Source organism: Pieris rapae, chromosome Z (genome assembly GCF_905147795.1).
Source record: "Pieris rapae chromosome Z, ilPieRapa1.1, whole genome shotgun sequence".
In the NCBI taxonomy this organism is placed as follows: Eukaryota; Metazoa; Arthropoda; class Insecta; order Lepidoptera; family Pieridae; genus Pieris; species Pieris rapae.
In genome coordinates, this window is record NC_059534.1 from 1164869 (window position 1) to 1184832 (window position 19964).

The 19964-nt window shown below is 35.2% G+C and overlaps 1 protein-coding gene across 3 annotated transcripts; it reads right to left on the reverse strand.

The window, feature by feature from the left end:
• Positions 1-982: 982 nt before the first annotated feature.
• LOC110993410 (zinc transporter foi) lies at positions 983-19665 on the reverse strand. Of its 3 annotated transcripts, none has more exons than XM_022259669.2 (8): positions 19483-19665; positions 6801-7014; positions 6000-6159; positions 4578-5509; positions 4136-4272; positions 3276-3356; positions 2728-2915; positions 983-2426 (listed from the first exon to the last, which is right to left on the reverse strand). In XM_022259669.2, the coding sequence occupies exons 2-8, from the start codon at positions 6998-7000 to the stop codon at positions 2286-2288; spliced, it is 1839 nt and encodes a 612-aa protein (XP_022115361.2). In that variant the 5' UTR covers positions 7001-7014; positions 19483-19665; the 3' UTR covers positions 983-2285. The 3 variants fall into 3 exon arrangements, with proteins under 3 accessions (XP_022115361.2, XP_022115360.2, XP_022115362.2); XM_022259668.2 differs by lacking the exon at positions 19483-19665 and adding an exon at positions 15561-15604; XM_022259670.2 differs by lacking the exon at positions 19483-19665 and adding an exon at positions 14359-14414.
• Between the last annotated feature and the right edge of the window lie 299 nt (positions 19666-19964).

The following is a 19964-nucleotide window of genomic DNA, read 5'->3' on the forward strand; positions in this document are numbered from 1 at the left end:
GATGGCACAAACGCAATATTGATTTAAAGGCGAACTTAACCTTGTATAATTTATGAAAAAGAGTGTATGTACTTATGTACACGCGTTAGAAGTTATATTTACTTGTATTTTAAATATGAAAATTAATCAAAAATATTTTATTTCAATAAATAATATAAGTAAATACTATCACCGTCGTATATGAAATTGATTTAAAAACACCAAAATAATATTTATTTATACACACTGTTTAATTGTACTATAAAAATACTTGAATACATATACAACTTGAACATAGTTATCTATTTCCATGCCACCTAACGGTGTGCGCGCACATCGTAAAAATTCACTCATCATTTTTCTCCATGGTGCCAAAAGTATAACTTCAAAAATATAGAGGGCGCGTCAATACAAACACAGTATAAAAACGTTTTGCGTTTGAACCCTCGGTGTCAGATTGTATGCTTGATCATTTATAATCAAGTTCACTTTTGGTCATAATACATTAACCTCAACTTGACAATTAAATTAAAATTATTTGTATCAAAAAAAACATAAAAGTGCTCTGTGGGCAAATTTGGAACTAAATTAAATTTATGTTTTGAGCCCGTTCCGGGAGTATTTTTTTCTTTTGCCTATTTCCGGGAGTAGTCTTCAAAACTCTGACGACATTTATAGTAAATTTTACTTAAAACTGACTGAAGAATTAAACATTATTTAAAATATAATTATTCTCCTCCGACCTATGGCCCATGGGCGGTATCCTTATCATCAGTTGATCCTGCCCACTGTTAAAAAAACTACTGGCCCCAAGGCCCCAGTGATAATTTTAACAGCAATAAGTATCACTACTGCTGTTGAAATGGCTAATTACGTGAAAAATTATAAAAAATATACTTTTTTATTAGTCACGTGACTCAATATGAAAGAAAAGGTGGCAACATACAATGTCATACTAAGTCACGGGACTAGGGGTTTAAGTAATGAAACAATTTTATGAATAATGTTTTATTTCGTCTAAAATAATTATCACTTAAATTAATAAAATGCACAGATTAACTGACATTTAATACTTTTAAACATACAAAATGCTATATTTATATGTTGAAATGTTTATTGACTCCTACGGGCTGTTACTGTAATGTAACATTTTGATTCCAACTTGAACAAAAGACAAACATTTATGTGGTAAAATAAAAAAAAATCCGATTAAAAGAATTCATTTTTTTGGAGTTGGTTAAATATAGTTCGAAATTCGAATAAACAAAATGAATTTCGCATATTTTAAAAATGGAAGTTTTGAAATTTCGTAGATTTTTAAAAACTTCTGTCAAATGCGCTAAAAAGGGAAAATCATTTTTAAATTTAAAAACCTTTTAATTTTGAATTTAAAAAAAAATCTTTTAAAATTATAGCATTTTGAACGTGACGTTTTTGTCTTAATATATTATGATATAGGAACTTATTTATTAATTAAGTTTTTTTAACATAAACGTCATAGTAATAACGCCTGTGTGGGGCATGGAGCAAATGTGTTCAACTTTTCTTAACACAAACTAAAAGTTATGACTGCCCTCAAAATATCCCATATTGGGGTTATGGGGCATAATTTGTTTGTCCCTAGGTAAGATTTAGGTCAGTTCTAAATTTTTTATGAGCGAATGTATCGATTTTCATAAATTGTCCCAAAACGGAATTTGGGGCAAAAATGGTAAATGTCACCTAGTATGCGTCAATAAAAAGAGAAATCCCAAACCTTTTGAAATCTTAAGATTGCGTCTTCTAAAAACGATTCAGAGATGGGGTATTGGACACATATCACAAAACTTCTAATCTATTACTATGACATTTACATGAAATCACAAAATAAAAATAATCATTCAAACATTGAAATATCCAAAAATAATTGAGAACAAGAATAGACACAAATTGGGGCATGGGGCAAACAAATTTGATACAAAATGTAACCAAATAAGTACGTTTTACAAATCACTTTGTAGTGTAATTTACACTATAATTCAGAAGTGCAAATGATCAGTTTAAATATTAAGCCACTTAAAATCATGGGGCATGGGACAAAGTTAGTAGATATACCACATTTGAACTTCGAGTATGGCATAGGCCACACAAATCAAACAAAAGACCCTATTTAAAATTATCTTAGATTCAGTAACTGCCAATGGGGCATGGGACATATAAACTGATCGTTCACTAAGTACAAAGTTAAGTAGAAATTCACAGAAATATTCACTTTACACTTTACCGTAAACACTTTACACTTGACCGTTTACACTTTACACTTAACACTAACCAAATAAGTTCTTAAGATCCTCCTCGTATAGTGCAATCACCAACATAATCCCGATGCCAGAAGCCAACCCCATGAGCTGCAGGAGGCACTGGCAGAAGGTCCCTTCGTTGCTATGCGATGTGCTCAGTTCGGGCATCTAAAAAAAATTATATCGTAACTGCTCAACCGATTCCTATGAAATTTTTATGCAACCACAAATATGTCCACCAATCCCAAATGTTCAGAACAACGCGAGGAAACCAATCAGGCACAGAAGGCCGCATATCCCTGGGACTTTGGGATTATAGCGCCGTCTACCGGTTAATTCAAGAAGAACGTCTGTCAAGAAGTTGTTCTGCTGAAGCAAGCTCTTTCAGACAATATATCAAGTGTAGTATAAAAAACTATCCGTACAGATGACGAATAGTTGAATAAAGAAACCGGACATGGAAACTTACCATATCAACCAGCGCTATGTAGAGGAAAGTGCCGGCTGCGACCGCGAAGAGCCATCTGGTGGCGGATGGCGCATGTCCCGCTAGAACACCACAGACCATCCCAGCAAGGCATAGGGCAGAGGACAATATGTTGTAACATACTGCTCTCTTTACCGACATACCCGCTTTTAAGAGTACCGCGAAGTCACCTGCAAGAGGGTAGATGTAAAATTAGAACAAAAATCAAAATAGGAGGTGAAAAAATAATCAAAAAAATGCATAGAGAGGACTGTATGTTGTATTTTCAATATAAGCGCTGAAAGATGAGGGTAGATGGAAATTTAATAAAAAAATATTCAAGAAGAGGGTAGTTCCTAATAAATCACGTCACAACATTTTAGGAGGATCACGAATTGATTTTATATTCAATATGTCATAAACGAATCTAATATTAAAAGAGGGTAGAATTTTATAGTCACTTTAAGTCGTAAGAAGACAAATTATATAGTTAATAATATTTTTAAAAATTAATAATATTATTTTATTTTTAATGTAAAAATCAAACTCACCTAATTCGTGGGGTAATTCATGGCATAATACTGCAATGGCGGTGGAGAATCCACCGGCTAAGTTCGAAGCAAACGCGGCGCCTGAAATACAAAGAAATACACATTATTAAGTATATTAAAAATAAATATGTTAAATTTTAATATTTTAAATAATGACATTTTCATTAATTAAATTTCTTAAGAATCTCATCCTAACATGAATAAAGTTATTCATGTATTTACGCCCAAAGGGGCGAGTCGGTAGGGAATATAAAATTAGCTGAGACTTTATGTGTCACATATAGTAAATTTCAATACTTTTTCCTTTGCACCAGCAAGTGTTAAATGCATATTAAAAGGTCATTGGTGCACAGGATTGAACCTATGACCTCGGGGATGAGAATCGCACGCTCAAGCAAGTAAAATATCACATTTAGGCAAAACGACCATTCGCGCTAGCCAGTATAAAATAATATTTTTAAATTATAATAAAACCGGAAAAACATCTTACTATTTGAAATATTAAAAAACAATTTCGCATAATTTAAAAAAAAAATTATATTTCGTAAATTTCATAATATTAAAAAAATCGTCGTTAATTTTAGAAATATTAAAAACAAAAAAAAATATATAATATATCTTCGCACAAGCAAGTGTTAAATTCATATAAAAAGGTCATTGGTGCACTAGCAAAATAAAATTGGCAGCGGCAGCTAATATAAATAATACATACATTTTTAAATAATATTTCGACTTAAATTAGACTGATTTAATCGATTTAATTAAATAGTTAATAATATATATATAGTTAATAATAATGCAAGAGCATAGATTATAGATATTAAACTTTCCGATCTCTATTAACGGTTAGTTAAACTTACCAATAGCCATTCCATCCGTAAAATTGTGTAATCCATCCCCCATTATCACCATCCATGCAACAGAGGACATAGATGACGGCGGGGCATGGACATGCCCATGGGCATGGGAATGACCATGATGGGCACGGGAGTGTTCTCTAAAATATTCAATAAAAGGGTCAGTAATGTAAATATAACTCAAAGTAGTGATTATTGTATTTAAATTTGCACTTTTGTTTCTTTACTAATAATAGTAAAAAAAATATTCATTTAGAAATGTCTTGTAAATTGATACACATACATACAAACAGTAGACATGCTTGGATATCTACGATTTTTTAAGTGGGATAAAACTCATGAAATACTAAAAGATTGAAGAAAAATCAACTAAATCTTTCTAATAATTCAAATTCACCTATTCTGAGTTTTTCTTTAATATTTTTCATACATAAATAAGACCCACCTCAAAATAACCGTATAACTGTCACCATCCTTCAAATTCGCCCCATCCTTAATATTATTCAACTCCACCCCCGTTTCGCCCTTCAACAGCCAATCCTTCGCATTCGGCTCTTCCTTCTCACTCTTATCATTCAACGCATTCGACGACACAACACTGACGCTATTCTTCTCCTTCTCCATCTCTTTCTCCTTTGGACTTGGCAAATCTCTCAAATGGTGCTCGTCGTGTGTGTCTGTGTCAATTTCATCGTAACAGTATGGGTACTCTGAATATTTGTGTTTGCACATCTTCGTGTCTTCCTCTTTGAAAATCGGGTCATCCTTCAAAACTCTAACCCGTGTAGGTAGCTTGTCTTCTTCCAACTTCTGGCGCCTCTTCCGCCATTCCACAACCACGGTCAAACCTTTCTCCGTGAAATAGAAGAACACAACACCCAACATCGCGGCAAGGCCTTTCCACATGCCGTCGTCGTGACTCTGATCATGGCCTGACATGGCATGTGGCATGAGGTGCAGCAGCGCATCACCGCATAGAGTGCCCACAGCCAATGCGACCAGAAATTGTAGCAAGTGGTTGTAGTAAGTCTTGTGCATTATTGGTATGACGGCCACGCCTAAGAGTCCGCATGCGCTGATGGCTGTGATACTTAAACAAGAGTAGAGCCACACGGCAAACATATTTTTCGAGTATGCGCTCTCGTGTACTTCTATGTGTGTTTGAAAGTTTGTGTCTGAAACACAACCGCCTCTTTCTAGTGAGGTGTTTGCGAGTTTTTGGTATAATAAAATAGGGCATATGGCCACTAGCGTATCTTTTGTTATATTACTATCATTATCATTATGATGGTCATGATCGTGGTCATGACTGTGTTCATGATTGTTGTTTTTTAATTTGGTATTCACTGTTGTGATTAATTCGGAACTGCTGATGCACTGAAATAAAAAAATATATCATGTTATTGTGCTATCAGTATTTCCATAACTCATATAAAAGCTGATGAAATCCGGTGCCAGGGTTCTTATAAAGATTGGTTTGCAGAGGTTCTGGTACCATATCTTCCTGGTGTAAACTCAAACTTAAAATAACTTAATTCATATAGATTTCCAAGTACACTTATGAACGTTAACAGAGAAGATGTTAAATTGATTCTAAACTTATAGTTAATACAGCATTTTCTTACATTTACAGTTCGCAAGTCAATTGCATAGAGCTGGCAAGAAACTCTCCGCCAATATATTTATATATATTTTATATATTTTAATCACCAAGTTTTGAGTCATACACATCGTATGAACTGGATCAAATTAATTGCAAGAATTTGGATCATTTAAAAATCGTCAAATTTATAAAAGGCTATGTTTAAGGTCCAAGAACTGAGGGTCTAAACGACCAAATCTTCATATAATATGTGCAAATACTTACATTAACAACATCGTCATTTGCCCCCCGCTGGTCATACATATAATTTTTACTTTCTATTTTCTCTACACTTCCATTTATTAATTTCTCTAACTCCAAGCCACTTAACATTCTATGAAAACCACTGAGGTCCATCGTCATAGAGTTGGGATCACCATATAACCTGGAAAATGTAACAGATAATATTAAAATAAATAAATAAATCAGTGGCGCTACAACCTCTTTAGGTCGTGGCCTCAGATTTCTCAATCTGTTTCATGATCATCTTTTAAACTAATAGGCAAGTAGGTGATCAGCCACCAATACCTGACACACGTCGTCAACTTTTTGGGTCTAAGACATGTCGGTTTCCTCACGATGTTTTCCTTCACCGTTCGAGCAAATGTTAAATGCGAACATAAAAAGAAAGTCCATTGGTGCACAGCCGAGGATCGAACCTACGACCTCAGGTATGAGAGTCGCACGCTGAAGCCACTAAGCCAACACTGTTCAGATAATATTATATAATAATAATCTTTATTTTTCTCACAAAAACATACAAAGTGCACAAAATAGCTGCTGTTAATAATAATATTAAAACATGCTTGTTTCTCTGTTAAAGGTACATGTGTCACAGTCACAGGTCATCAGGCCCTCACCACTTCGGATCGCATTAAGGTTACGTAGTGGACGGGTATTCTATTGCACCCACTTTAAAAAAATCATGAAATAGCGTTTGTACTGCTCGCATTTAAATTAAATTTCAACTAAAATGAGCGCATTTGAATTCAAGTTCACCTTATATAATCGAAAATTCCAACTCACCTAAAAATTTGTTCAATATAATTTCCCATAACATCTCGCTTATGTCTCGACCTCTCCTGCCGAATCTTGCCTCTTATGTCCAGTGCATTGTCGATCCTCTTCGCCTCATAACCAGACACGTCGACGTCCACGTGAGAACCACAGGTGTGCGCTGCGCAGAGCAGGCAAAACATACACACTGTTACTATATTCCGCGCCATCTCATAGCTCAGTACTGTAAACAAAAAAAAAGGCATATCACATCGCTGCCCAGAGATGACTTCTTCTCTACACTCCAACAGACTTGAGCTTGATAAAGATTAAAAAGCTGTTCCCGTGTGAAGAATTGTGGGACTTTTGCTCAAATATCACGTCTGGTCCAAGTCCTCCCCTTAGGTTGGAGGTCTTATATTTTAAATCATGTTCAACTCCAAGACAGCATTGGGGTCTGACAGACGAAGGCTTTTTTATGTAATAAGAGGCAAACTGGCAGGAGGCTCATCTGATATAAGTGGGCACATCCATGGGCGGTGGTACCACAGAAGGCTCGCAAGTGCGTTGCCAGCCTTTTAAACATTGGTAACGACAAAACATGACGGGCAGCCTCTGCGACCCGGGGGGTTCTTCAATGCCAGCGCTTATGGTAGTTACATTTACAAGAATTTGCCTAGTATAGGACCGTTTTGTGACACGTGACCGTTTATATATATATATATATATATATAGATTCAGTATGTGGCTTCAGAGCTAGTCTATTCTATCCTAACCAAATAATCGCAATACAGCGAGGAGGTTACAGGGACTGCTATAGGGAGAATTATTAAGGACTATTATTATTACGTAGGTTACCAATATTGAAAATACACAATATTTGTGTTGGAAATAAATCTTATAAAAGTTACTTCAAAACCACCGTTATGACCTCAGATTTCTGTCTGTTTGATGATATGTCAATCTATAATAGGCAAGTGATCAGCCACCTGACACACGTCTTGTCGTGCTAGGGTCTAAGGCAAGCCGATTTCCTCACAGTGCTATCCTTCATACGAGCGAATGTTAAATGCACACAGTGACAGTCCATTGGCGCAACCGGGGTCAACGACCTCACTGATGAGAGTCGCACGTAACACCGCTCAATTATGTTTTTTAAGGCACACTAACGAAACACATACAAACATTTAAACAAAACACATGACATACAAAAACAATATACATGCATCAATAACAAGCGTGCACAACTTTACACAACAATTTATCGCTATATTTTAAATTTAATATTAAAAGAGTCTTCCTCAACATGGAACAATACCTGTCCTTCCACCTGCCAATCTCATTGTCTTTTGACGCGTAACGAACAAATACGTAACGCATCGTCAAATATGTGACTTGAAAAAATCGTTTAATACAGAGTGTTAGCGTTGTGTAATTGGAGTATTGAGAGAAACTATTAAAAATCGTTTTCTTTAAAGACATTTGACAGAACACGGGGGAATGGGTCATAAGGCTCATCTGTTGTTAAGTGATACATGGACACAATGCCAGACCACTCGCAAGTGCATTCCCGCCTCGGCAACATAAATTTATTGTCTCGGAAAAGCGAATAGCCTCAATGGGTTAGCATAGGAAAAATCCACATGTCAGTATGTACCAAGAAGGTAGGCAAAGTTAAAATATATAAAACACTACATTTGTGAACCGAACCTACATAAAACCATTGCATAAGCGAAGCCGTAAACGGCGAGGTCATAGGAAGGAAAATACTATTTAACTACCTTGGTTTTACTCGTAATGGAATATTCAACAGAATAAATTATTAAAGGCCGTTTCGTAGGGTACATTTCCAAAGGGGGAACCACATACCCATGCAACTTTCAGAGGAGGAGGAGGAGAAGAGGGAGTCAGGGAATGCGCGAATTTCTACCTTGGATATCAGAATGGGAGAAGCCTTTTTAACAATTCGAGCGCGGAAAATGAACGCTAGAAAGAAGAAACTGTACTTGAAAGAGTTGTCCTCTTAAAAAGTCGGATATTCAATGCAAAGAGGAATGGAAAACATGGAGGAGGGTTCTTTTAAAAGAAGATTCGTTAGACCTCCCGAAATCTCTTTATTTAGTTATATTGAATGTAGAAAAACCCGCAAAAAATGAAATGTGATAAATGACATAACCCTAAAAAAGAAGTGGCAATGGGCGAGGTATCCAGATGCACAGATAAAAGGTGAACTTTATAGACACCTAAGTGGCACATGACGAGAGATAGCAGTTTGAAATGGACAAAAATTCTTACTAATGAGACGAGATGGAAAAAGACGAAGACAGAGCAAGAGATGGGCAGAAGATATAAAGGGAATAAAAGGCACATCTTGGCCAAGAAGTGCTATCATAAGAAAGGAAGCACCTGAACATCTAATGTATTAGATTAAGTTAGTTTTTTACCCATATATAGGCTTAATAATTTGGAAAGGACCAAGGGGAAGAAGATAGCGCCCCAAAAAGGGTGGATAAAAGACCAGATCCAGGTCTTAACCATGATCATGAATCGATCCTGAGCAAAACAGTCAAACTGAGAAATATAATTGACAAACGATATGTTCTTGATAGAGTCTCAAACAGGTCAGCGTAGACAAACATTTACCGGAAGCGCCAAGTTTTATCGTAATCACGATATAATTTGGACAAATAGAAGATAAGAGGTTTGTGAGACTTTGACGGATAATTTAGTGATGTCTAATTTTGCGAACTCCAAAAAAAACGAATAAAATTGGGAGACAGTCTTTGTTTCGAACATCCTAACACCGAACTATCCCGTACATCCAAAATAATACCACTGGACAGTTAAAGAATCAAAGAATTACGAAGCAAGAATAGTGCTAACACCTAGCGGTGATGGCGCCGATTTTGTGAGATTTGCGATCATCACCTGTTGTCAAAATCTATGGATAGACGTATCCATAACACAGCCATACCCCAATTTTTCCACGGTATCCACGCCGTTGGCCTGTACGACGTGGAAATCTCAACACGGACTGGGAAATCGCCGGTAATGAAAAGAGTGATTTAGTTACCACGGTGTAATAAGATCTACTTTTAAGAGACTTGTAGCGACATTTACATTCCACGGCTCCAATCAAATTCTCATGGAGCCATACATTTCGGCATTCCATTCAGTGCTTAGAGAATTAAAGGAGCCTCTAGATCGGCAGAGGAGCACCACCTTTCTCCACGTGTCGCTACAATCATGATGACGTCAAACCCTGGAGCACGCCATGGAAGTATTTATTCCTAAGCAAATTTAACAACATATCGTGCTTGTAGTGACCACATAATTGCCAACCGTCTTCTGCAGTCTTGAATAACCCTCGTACAAGTTGGAGATATCCCTAGAGGCCTTGGAAAGTTAACCTTGAGCAAACTTCGAAACATTTATTTACTAACAGTGTTTTTGGTATTATTTAAACATTTATTATAAGACCAGCAACGCATTTTCGAACTCTGGCATTGGATATCACTTAACATCAGGTGAGCCTGATGTCTTAAATTCTTTAATTCTACTTAAAGTCAGGAACGCATGGGCACTCAATACCTGAAGGCTCGCATATGAGTTACCGGTCTTTTTAAGAATTTGAAACGCTCTTTGAAGGACCCTATATCGAGTTGGTTCGTAAATACTTTTCGCCCATGGACACTCAATACCAGAAAGTTCACGAATTCGTTGCCGGCCTTTTAAAAATATTGATACGGACTCCAAGTCGATTGGTTTAGAAAAACCTGTCGCCTATGGACACCGGAAGCTCGCGAATGCGTTGCCGTAATTTTAAGAATTGGTACGCTCTTTGAAGAACTTTAAGTCCAATTGTTTCATAAATACTTGTCAACTACGGACAATCAATGCCAGAGGGCTAGCGAACGCGTTGCCGGCCGTTTAACAATTGGTATGCTCCTTCCTGGAGTTTGGCATACATTTTTACATTTACTATACGAAAAAATTACGTTGAAATATAACGGCAAATAACGGCGATAAATCGTTATCGTTATCACTACTTTCTTATCACGGCCCTACACTTTTTCGTACGAGGTATTTGGGAGTAACTTGACAATTTTCCTTATCAATATTGCATGCACCGTTGCACAAGTAAATGTATGATGCATATGAGTCACAGACCTGAAAGATTGTAGCGAGAACATCGTAATACCCTCATACCTACGAAGGAAGACATCGTGAGAAAACCTTCCACCCTTAGAAGGCTGATCACCTACTTGCCTATTGAGAAGCAGATACATAGGACCCAGACCTCAAATGTTGTAGCGAATACGTACGATGGAAGCAATCGTGAGGAAACCACACTGGAATACAATAATTAGTTTTTGAAAAAGTGATCACGAAGTTATATTATGAAAAACCTTGAGACTTCATTCTCGTTACATTTCGTTTAACGCTGAAAATAAAAACATCTACATCCGCCGTTGAGTGGTATCGTTTGGCTCAACGATAACTTAGGTATGATTTAACATAAAACATATATCTAAACCTTTCTCTAGAAGCACGCTATCGATTGATGTTAACTATAATAGTCTAGTCAAGAAGTTCAAAAACGTGAAAAATAGATATAAAGGTCCTAAAAATATGAGCGATGGCTTTTTCGATTCGGAATCACCTTATTTCACGTTTTTGAACTTGTTGACTAGACTATAAATCCGACCAATACTTCATTTTACACAAAATCTTAATATTGACACATTTTGCTCTTCAATAATAATTGTTATATTTCAGTAAAATAACATAAAACCATACATAAAAACCTTCCTCATAAGACACGCTATCGATTAGAAAAACTGTATAAAAATAAGTTCAAACGCTTATAAGGCTTTCGCCTTTATATCAACCGGCTTTCTTCATGAAACAATCTTAATATAGACATTTTGCTTTTCAATCGCTGTTGTATTTCAGTCAATTTACATAGAACCATAGTCAATTATATATTAAAACGTTCCTTATTAAACACACTATCTATCTAATTTTTGACTCCAAGGCGAAATTAGAGAATTATTACTAAATAAATTCAAATCTCTCTTTAGAATTAAATTAATTAATTAAATGTGAATACTTAAATGATCCTAATAATTGGGATTGATTTGCTCCAGTTCAAACAATTTGTATTAAAAACTTGGCGATTGGAAAGAGTGGCGAAAAGTTTCTTGCCAGTTCTTCTTGCCCGCTCTACGCCCTTGACTTGCGAACTGGTTGTAAATGTAAATTTACAATTAATTTAATTTTTTGAGGTTCATAAGTGTACTTGTTTACCTATATGAATAAAGATATTTTGATTGTTTGATTGACTCGTCTTTCAAACATGGGTTTAACACATTTCAATAACCGTTATATTTCAGTCAATTTACATAAAACCACAGTTATATATCAGAACCTTCCAGAAAATTTCAAGCCTCCTTTTAACATTTATATAATGATGAATCCTAAGATCATGGCAGCGGTCGCTAAACTTTAGCCTCAAGGTGACTCACACCAACGAAATACAAAGAACCTTATTCCGAACGCAATAAGGCAGTTCTAACGGATTGCATCATCGTTATTTTTCGTTAGTAACGGCTTCGTTATACGAAACTTCTGAGAATCGTTCCGCTCACAACACTTGCAAAATGAAAGCTATTTAAGACTTGTATATTTATAGAACAGAGGGCAAAAGGACACCTTTGGATATTGCTAGAAGCTCGCTTGTTTGCTGCCTTTTGGGAAGTGGGACGCTCTTTGAAGATAAGTTGAATTAGTTTGGGAATACTCCAATGTGTTAGTTCCACATGGTGGTGCGCGTAATTAAATTGAAAATTATTGTTATTCTTAATATATCTCACAAACCAAGTCCATCTCTAGTCTGATCCTAAGATTTATTTATTGTTTATTTATTTATTTACGCACCAATCAAAGGCTGCATAAAACGAATAATTCTTTCCAACGCAATTGCATACGTTTTTTCAACAAAATCCCTAGTGAGATTCAAATGTTGTCAATAAATAAACTTAAATCGTACATAAAAGTAAAATTGCGTGCTAAGGCCTATTAAATACTGAATATTGAAACGATCATAGTGGATAGGAATTGCTTTAGTATAAAGAGGTAACGCGACTGAATCTCCCGGCTGCATTTTCAGGGGTGTTAGAAGCGTTTAAATACTACATTTCTTTTTTTGACGTTCACAAGTGTACATTATGTTACCAACATGAATAAATGATTCTGAATCAGCATCATTTCTCTAAGCTGATCATCTAAGTAACGGGGTTCTAGTCTGACTAGAAGGGTTTTCAAAGCATCTATACAAGTTTATGATCACGTGTTAGGAAAGTGAAGAATATATAAAATAAAGAATACATCAAGAAGGATAACTAATGTAGCAGACGACGCACTGAATACATGCTCCCATGCTGCGATCATGTTCAAAGACACGCCACGCGATAAGAGATTGATTATTCTATCTTAGAAAAATTCAAATTTCGCTCTGCATATTCTTTTATTTTATTTTTTTAATTTTCTAATTCTGCATTGAAAGTTAAGTCTTGCGAAGCTTTAGCGACGCAACTGAGTTGAAATCGGAATAAATATTTAGAAAAGCTTGCTATCGCTCGAACTGATACAAAAACAAACCAATGCTACAGCCTTTTCAGATCTGGGCCGCAGATTTCTGTATCTGCTTCATGATTGGTCAATCTCATAGGTACCTGACACATATAGTCGACCCACTAAGGCAAGCCAGTTTCCTCACGATGTATTCAGATCAAACGAGTGTTGTGTGCACATAGAAAAAAAGTCCATTGGTGCATAACCGGGCGTCGAACCTACGAACTCAGAGATGAGAGTGGCACGCTGAATTACACAATCTACATTTGCGACGTCTAAATTAAAAATTGTTTCAATTAAGTAAAATACATAAGCTTCCACATTGAACAAACTATCTATGCTAAAACTATATGAAATCCATCCAATAGTTTTTAACTTAATCGCCTTCAGAGTACTTCATTTTTATATAAAGATCTTCAAGACATTTTGCTTTTTAATAATTGTTTTATTAGCCAATTTACATAAAACCGTAAATATATTTATATATATATATATATATATACTGAAACCTTCTCCATGTTACATGCTATCTACTGATTTCAACTGTATGACGAGTTAAATGGGTTTTCGCCTTCATATCAACGACCGGCTTTACTTTATACATGAAATGATCTCAATATAAATATTATGTTGTTCCAATATCTTTATATTTTATAGTCAATTTACATAAAACACTAAATAATTACATATTAAATACTTCCTTATTAAACACACTATCTATGGTGAAAACTGTATAAAAATCCGTTTGGTAGTTTCCGAGTTTATCGCGCTCAAATAATTACTGTTGTGTGTGTATAAAATTTACTGTTCGCCGATCGATATATTTCAGTCAATTCACAGAAAACCATAATTATACACACCAACTGTACAAAAATCCGTCCCGTAGTTAATATACGTATACCCCGCGATGACTGTATTATTTAGACGGTGAATAATATACAAAAATACTTACATTCAAATTACACTTAGTCGTTGTATACCGGCGCGCGCGCACTAACGGAATGTACTGAACGATAAGCGTCGTTAGTCGACGTAACGTCGTAACGTGACCTTGGCAGGTCGTTAGGGTTATCACATGAATAATTTTAAAACGTGGCCAACCTTTTTTTTATACATACAACACTCGCTCGCCTATGAATACTAATAAACTGCATTAGACCCAATCAAGCAAAGGCTGATCACGTTGCCACATGGAACACATACCAGACCTTCTGATCCCTTGGGTTTGACATTTCCGAGGTGGAAATGCCTTCCTTGCCCCGAGCAGGGTATGTGGGGTTCGAGGGGAATATTTTCACGGACCCAAAACCACCTAGGATATTCCTAACGGCCCAAAACTTGAAGGCTAGACCGATTCAAGTGTAATTCTATATCCCTTGAACTCTGAGGAAGGTTTTTATAGAGAATTGCTCGGAAATCCAGTGATTTATTCTGTAAACGAATAGTCTCTATGGGGTAGTATATGATTTGGTACTACTAAAAATATCATATGAAGGGGAAAATAATAATAAAAATATTAAAACTTTTAAATAGACAACCCTAATATGAAATGCGCAAGAATTGTAAAACACATAGGAATATCGTCTTTATCATTACGATACTGACTTCTGATATTAATAAAGCAAAGCGACCCTTATCGCGGCCCGGAAAATGATGGGTACAGTGATAAGTGGGTGTCCCCTTTCAATTATCTGCCAAAAATTTGGACAACACCTTGGTTAAGCAACACATGTCGCGGTAGCGGATGGGTTAAATGTGACATTAATCGCCAAATTCTTCAATAAGACGGGTTAAGTTACTATTGTCACGGTTTAGAATTGGATGGGTATGTTCTCTCGAAACTCGTTTTTGCTAAACGCAACTAAAATAATATTTTTTAATAGCATAACCAGCCTACGGGACGCCTAAAAAGGGCAGTCATCGCATGGACATCCATTGTAGTTGGTGCGTTGTTGGCCTTTGAGTATGCTCTTTTTTTTAACAGTTGGACGTCGTATGTCCCAGGGAAGCTAGTAGAAGATTTACCGCGGTCAAAAACACGATATGTATATAAACATTCAAGTTCAAAAACACGATGAGACATTTACCGATAATCTAAAGACTTTAAACCCTTCAATCACTTTTCACTTAGCACATGTCATAACATAAACTTACCACGGAAAAGGGCGCGCATCTCCACGACCGACACCTGTCACGGCTGACAGTTGACAGTTATCAATGCGCCCAGTCGCTATATTTATACAGAGGGCGGGAAATACGGAAGCAGGATGCAATTCGAATTTCGAACGCTTCATTACGCCCTTTGTATGTTTTTGTCTGAGATTCAAAGAAACCATAGATGCCATGAACCATGCAGTCTATAATCTATACTTCCTTAATCGTTAACGGGGCATATCGTTCTTTAGATATATTAATCTATTACACAAACTATTCTTTTACAATTTACGGCAAACGGGCAGGGTCTTCGCGAGTGCGTTGCCGACCTTTTAAGAAATCTTACGCTCTGGTACAACTAAATGAGGGAAAGAAAAGCAAGAGGCTCATCTGATGCTAAATAATACCGTCAAGGACACATTCAATGCCAGAAGGGTCGAGAGTGCGTTGCCGGCCTTTTAAGAATTAGTACGCTCTTGTATAACATGGAAAGAAAAGGAGAAGGCTCATCTGTTGTTAAATGATACTTCGGACACCCAATGCCAAAGTCGCGAGTGCGTTGCCGCCCTTTTAAGAATTGGTACGATTTTTAATTGTTTAGTGAGCAGCTGTTTCCAGTGCAAACTGGCAGACTTCCAGAACGACTTGAAGACACACTGGCGGGGCAATGTATCGGATATATATGTATGCCTCCAACTATTCAGAGTGTACTCCATGTCCATGGGCTGCGATGACGGCCCTTTATTGACGTATTATATATATTGAAGCCACAAAGCTGTCATAATTCATATTTTAAACAAACAAATACGGCATAACATTTAAGCATTGTCTATAATAAAATCAATTGACTGCTAAATTGCTCCCATTTGATACGATGATATATTTCTATTTAAATCTTTGTAATATACGATCGCTGGAAATTCGTGTGGTTACTGTAAATACGAATAATTTCCATGAGAACGTCATTGACACGATATCCACGTTAAGCAACAATACGTGACGTCAACATTTGGATGGGTTACCAAATTAAAGAATTTACTATAATTCTCTAACCACCCATCAGCTACCTGACCGCACCAATCGCAACTTAACCGCGCAAATCCGGTAACAATTATATTCATTAAATTGTAGGCATGTCATTCGTTACGTAATATGCAACGGAAAGCCATCCACGTTCTCACCGTGACCAGCGTAACTTAACCTTACTGTCCTTATACAATGAGGAATACTTAAAACACCATCCACTTTCCAACCGCGTAAGTGTAGTTTAACCTTCCAAAGCGCTAAATTACACGCGTATATTAAAGGCAAATATATTTAAAGAACCCATCCAGATACACACCGCACATGCATTGCTTAACCTCTCAAATCCATGAATCACAGAAATTACGTTTCATTACCGCGTGGGTGAGTCTATATATATCCCCGTAGGTCAGTGGGACAGAAGTGAATGCGAATTTATTTTTAGTATTATCTATATTATTTAGTCTGTTCATTGATATTTTTCTATAGAATCGAACCCATGTATTTCTATGACATGTAATGTGGACCAACAGGACAGAAAAGTTTAAATTATTACCTGGAGAATGATCAAGGGATAACATAAAAGCAAAATATACCACCAAGTGAAAATGGTAATTTACAATAAATAACTGATGTTTTGAATTATTTTCAGACGCGGCCAATATGGTCACCAAGTCACATATTTTGTTACAATTATGGACTATTGAAATGTCAGAATATATTTGTGTCACTTGCATATTAGTGTGTGTAGTATACACACACACTAATATGATATACTAAGTAGCAGGTGGCCTAGAATTAGAAAATAAACACTTTCACATAGATAGATATTGTCTGTAAGGCACACATATTTTTTCTTTATACGGATAGAAAAATCCGCACAATGCTTATCACCTGGGTCGACAGCAGTTAATGCCAGTACCCAGTACTGGCATTACACAAAAAGACTATCAGTTATGATTTGAAAAGGGAATGTCACATCATGAATATTGTAAAGGAGGCTAATTCTATGCTCTATTTAGTGAGAAAATCATTAAAATGCCTTTCACCAAGAAAACTCTTAAAGATATATTAATGTTACATTAATTGAAAGTTCCAAGAATTGAGAAGCTCTTTGAAGAAGCCATAGTTCTTTAAAACTGAAGACCACTCAATATAACACAACTTCCACAAACTTTCTCCAAAACTGAGGGGTGCCTGACTGGAATAGGCTTCAGGAAAGTGTAATTGTGCACTCTCTTTGAACTTTATAAAAAATAGGTTGGATAGTTTGTTGAAATCCCAGTGTTTATATATTTATTTTATTTATTCATTATATACATAATAATAATAAAATAATAATGATGCATATTTTATGATTTGTAAACTGTACAGTTACATTTAAAATAGACGCATTGCATTCCTAACTGTTTTATTGGCTGTAAAATTTAATTCATATAACATATACAGTGGTAAATAATTTTTAAGCATACATATAAAAAGTAATTCATGCATTTAAGTAAATAAAAATTTAAAAGAAAATACCAAATCAAAAAGATCTCTAAGATCAAAAGATTTTAATGACTTTAATGACGTCTTATCAGTTGACAGAGATCTTTCAGATATATTTATATTTCATCATGACCTCGATCTTTCAAAATCTTTTCTTTACAGTAATCTTCATAAACTAGGGCCTGACACAGCTTCACTTGTAAACAGCTATATAATGGCTTTGTTTGCAGAACCAAAAATCTTATCAAATTATAAATTAATCACTCGTTTAATTGGGAAAAACCCCATAAAATCTGTGCTGTTCTTTTGAGTTTAATGCAAACAGACAGATGTGGTAGGGGACTTAGTTTTTTAATATTTAGTTATTAAGATTACTACTGTAGCTAAGTAATATATATTCTGACCATAAAGAACTAAGACCAAAAGAAGAAAGTTAATTAGTGAATAGCTACTAAATTTCAATGAAAATCTTAAGAATGGAGTAGTTGTAAAAACCGAAAATCGTAACAGTTGATAGTTGTTACAGTTGATGATATCTAATTTATTTGATATTATTAAATACCTTATACAATAGAATTCAGTCAGAACCCTTGACTTTGGTCAATGTAACTGGTATGTTGTTCTAAATGGTTTTGACTGTATATGGGATATCCTGCTTCTCTGACAAAAAAATGTATGAAAGAAGATTTGTGACTGTACATTTACTGACTATTTTCCTATTTATTTCTGACAATACTTTATTATGACCTCAGTCTTTGATGCTTCCTATATTTGTATGTAAGATATGACAACAGATTAGGTATATACCAAATAAGATATTTTATCAGCCATTATACTTATAGAGTTTATATTAAACCATTGAATGTATTCAATTGTTAATTATTTATGCCAATTAGACCATGCATTTTTTTTATTCTATAAGCTGTGCCAACATTTTAATGTCTATTTAAAATAAATAGAAAATTAATAGTGCTAAAAAATTATAATTTCTTGTAAGCAAATAACAAACTATAAACCTTTATACAATTAAATAATAAGTACAAATAAATAACTTATATTAATTTCAAATCATTATGTGTAAAAACTCGTATTTTTTAAATATCAACACGTGTAAAAAATGTCCTTAATTATCAAAAGAACGCTCAGATAATACCTATTCATCGAAATTAGCATAAAAACCAATTGTTCCGTTTAATATAAAACGCTCGAGTCAACATCAACAATTACTTATTATGTAGAAGCGAAACTAACAAGATGCATATTAAGCGTTAAATAACATAGTTTGATTAACACGAGATTGAAATAGATACCCCTCAGAATAGTTATTTAATAAGTAGCTGGAGAAATGAGGACCGGTATCCAAATAAAGACATCGTGACATACAGTACTATAATACTGGTAAACTGACCTGATTACAAAAATTACACCTGCACGGGTTGTTTGATATGTTTTTCATTCAAAAGTTTATGTTTCAAACACCACAATTAATTACAATTAGTAAATTCACACAATACTACACTAAACTTTTTTGCTAACTCTTTTTTGTGACAATTACAATACGACCGCGATGCGCGATCACAGAAGCGCGTTCTTAAAAAATAATAATTGACAACTGACAATTTGAAAGTTGACTTTTTTTATTATTATTTGACTTCTGGTTAAGCTAAAGTCTTTAGACCACGCGTTGTGTTTCATATATTTTTAACTAGAGTCTGACGCAAGTCGTGGCACAAGGCTCTGGTGGCAAATTTAAAAATCTTACAGGTGTGAACCTGCAGTCTGCTATAACTATATTTATATATTTGCAAAACTGATTATTTGTTTAATATTTTGGAGTCTCCAAAAAATGTAGTTTTAAAAATAAATATAAGTTAGGAAAACATTAACTTT

Excerpts from the sequence above, each read along its gene's own strand:
- LOC110993410 (XM_022259668.2), bottom strand. Across the intron at positions 6,160-6,800 it reads TATATTGAACAAATTTTTAG|GTTATATGGTGATCCCAACT; the intron begins GTGAGTTGGAAT and ends TACATTTTCCAG. Across the intron at positions 4,273-4,577 it reads AGTTATACGGTTATTTTGAG|AGAACACTCCCGTGCCCATC; the intron begins GTGGGTCTTATT and ends TGAATATTTTAG.